Raw genomic sequence first — 3,173 nt, forward strand, 5'->3', positions numbered from 1 at the left:
AGTCTAATTCCAAGATAAATTTCATACTAAATAGTAAGATTATTTATCTCACATAAAAAAAAAAGGTAGGAAAATTAACTCAATTAGTCGCCCACCTAACCATTTAAATTAAAAATACCCGACAGAAGTATAATATATGCATAATTTTTATATTATATACTCCTTCTGTTTCAGTTTATGTGAACCTATTTCCTTTTTTGTCCGCTCCAAAAAGAATGACCCATGTTTAAATTTGGAAACAATTTAGCTTAAATTTCCAACTCTACCCTTAATGAGAAGCATTTATAACCACACAAATAATCTGGACCCCTTTTTAACTTGTTTAGGATCACAAATTTTCTTCATTTTTTTTAAACTCCGTGCCCAGTCAAACAGGTTCACATTAGTTGGAACGGAGAGAGCATATATGTATGTATAAACTATATATATGACTAGGAAAAGTAAATAATAAATATGACCGTCTATTTATGTAAAGATCCCAAAGGTAATTCTATGGGATATCCTGATTTATCCTACCATTGTACCAAACAACCTTACGATAATTTCGACACAGTTTCTCTTTTAGTTGATGATTATTGTAAGGTTGAAAGTGTAAGGTGAAGCTAAAGCTAGTGAGTAAGATACGAGTTCAATTAAACCCAGTAATTTATTAACCTAAATTATTAATACAGAACTCAAATAACTATAAAAAAAAAAAAATAGATTTGATGCTTCAATCCTAGCTCCGCCATTAAACCATGGTAAGAGCAGAAGCTTCCCTGGTAACTGTTGAAATCTTTCTTGTTCGTCGTTTCATATACTATTCTAGATTTTAGTTACTACTTAATATTCTTGTTCGTCGTGACCATTTTCCTCATTGACTCCTCTTTCCTAAATATCTCTTCCACTGTCATTTTCCTAAAGAATCTATACACTTTCTTGTATTTCTGACGTTTGTCTCCTTCTTAAGACCAAATTTTTATCTTCTTCAATCTTCACACCTCAACTAATATGAACGTAGCATTTCTAGTCCCACCTCCCATTTTATAAGCCAACTACAGCTAAATCTTCCATCTTCATCTTTTCCCTTTCTACTCTCTTCTTTCACACCTATTTAGTTTTCATTCTCAGAAAATTTATATATAACACCAGAAATTTCCTTTCTGGGTTTATTCTTAAAACCCAAAATTCTGGGTTTTACTTGCCTTGATAATACTTCTTTAGGTTTTTGATTTCAGTTGTCAGATCCTAATTAAACCTCAAAAATCTTCCATTATTCCTTTTTTGTCCTTTGTTGCTTGTAGCAGCACCAACGAAAAATTCCAGTTTGTTCTTGTTTCAGGTTCTTAAAATAATTGTCTGAAAATGGAAGATGCTACACACACACCTGGTAAAGTAGACGAGTCAGGTATGTTTGAGCTCACTGGAAAAATCATGGTCGTAGCAATTGTACTTATTTTTCTTGTGGTAGTCTTCGTTTTCTTATTCTACTTTTACTCAAAATGGTTTTGGAACCGCCGTCGTCAAGCAGACGGCGGCAACCCTAACGCCAGCACACGGCGGCGGCGCGGCTTCAACTTCTCTTCAGCCGGTCATCATCAAGAAGTGAATAATGTTACATCCGCTCTCCGCCGGGGTCTGGACCCCACTCTTCTTAAAACTATTCCCGTAGTTTTATTCAATCCTAAAGAATTTAAAGATGGATTAGAATGTGCTGTTTGTCTTTGTGATGTTTCTGAAGGTGAAAAGGCAAGACTTTTGCCTAAATGTAATCATGGATTTCACGTGGATTGTATTGATATGTGGTTTCAATGTCATTCCACTTGCCCTCTGTGTAGAAATCCTGTTTCCAATATATCTTCTGATGATCAGAATCCCACCTCTGCTGTGGAAGAAGAGAATTTAGTTTCTATAGAGGTGGCAAATTTCCCGACTAATATCTTGTTTTGGGGAAATGAGACTCAAGTGAGCAGTTTGGAGGACTCTTTACAAGGTCCTAATTCTTCTTCTAACGCGCCTTGTCCTCCACCACCACCACCATCGTCATCATCCTTGTCGTCCTCATTTGCCTCTACGAGTGATAGGCGTTGTGTAACATTGGTGATTGATATTCCAAGGCAGACAAATGAAGCAGAAGATGAACAGAAATCTCCAATAATGTCCACAAGATTGAGGTCTTTGAAAAGGCTCTTGAGTAGGGATAGGAGGGTTAATCCTTCTAGTCCGAGAATTGTGGATGTAGAACAAGGAGTCAGAGGCCAGAGCTAGTAGACAACAACAACAACCCAGTATAATCCCACAAGTGAGGTCTGAAGACGTTAGTATGTATGCAAACCTTACCCTTACCCTGGGGGTAGAGAGGTTGTTTCCGGTAGACCCTCGGCACAAGATAGCCAGAGCTAGTAGGAATTTATAAATATGGATATGTGATATTAGCTTCGATATTTTCTGATGTTTGCTATAGAATTTGGGGATGAATGGTATCTCCAGAACTCTCATTCATTTGTTTAAAGTTTTTGATTCTTGATGTAGATGTAAAGATTGAAACTTTCATCTGCATATAGGCAGTGAATATATTGTATATGTGTAAACAATGCAGTGGGCCTCTCTGTTTGAGAATGAAGCAATCTTTCTCTTACAGAAGAGTAATTTCAGTTATTTCTATGACTGTTTGTATTTTCTGGCTGCTACAATGATCACATTTTGAGCTTTCTTTCTTCATATGAATTTGGTCTGTTTCGGCAAATCACTTCTAAATTTATGCGGTGGAAAGTTATGGCTGAAGGCTTACCATTTTGGACGTCAGATCTAAGATCACATTGTATTTGGCCTAAAATACATGGATTAGTTGTGATAAGAATAACCTTGAGCCTAACTTAATCTCTAAAGCTAGTTCACGAGGCGAGAATTGTCCATTGAAACTAGCTCATGAGGCGAGGATTGTCCAAGATAATATAAAGAGGCAAATAATCTCATCCCACTTCGATGTGAGAATCTAACAATTAGAATGTCTTGTTTGTCTATGTGAAGTCTGTGAGGGTAAAAAAGGCAAGCTTTTCACCAAAAAAGAATCTAACAAATAGAATGTGTTGTTTGTCTTTGCGTAGTTTCAATCGCATTTATTGGTTTGGTGATTATTGCTGCATGACTATTTTATGGGAAATTAGATCCTCTTCTAAACTTGCATTTTACCA

The 3,173-nt window shown here is 36.2% G+C and overlaps 1 protein-coding gene across 1 annotated transcript; it reads left to right on the plus strand.

Moving 5' to 3' along the window:
- The first annotated feature begins 695 nt into the window (after positions 1–695).
- LOC109221523 (RING-H2 finger protein ATL60-like) lies at positions 696–2,691 on the plus strand. Its single transcript, XM_019386002.1, has one exon. The coding sequence runs from the start codon at positions 1,345–1,347 to the stop codon at positions 2,245–2,247; it is 903 nt and encodes a 300-aa protein (XP_019241547.1). The 5' UTR covers positions 696–1,344; the 3' UTR covers positions 2,248–2,691.
- The last annotated feature ends 482 nt before the right edge of the window (positions 2,692–3,173 follow it).

This window comes from Nicotiana attenuata, unplaced genomic scaffold, assembly GCF_001879085.1.
Source record: "Nicotiana attenuata strain UT unplaced genomic scaffold, NIATTr2, whole genome shotgun sequence".
Taxonomy (NCBI): domain Eukaryota; kingdom Viridiplantae; phylum Streptophyta; class Magnoliopsida; order Solanales; family Solanaceae; genus Nicotiana; species Nicotiana attenuata.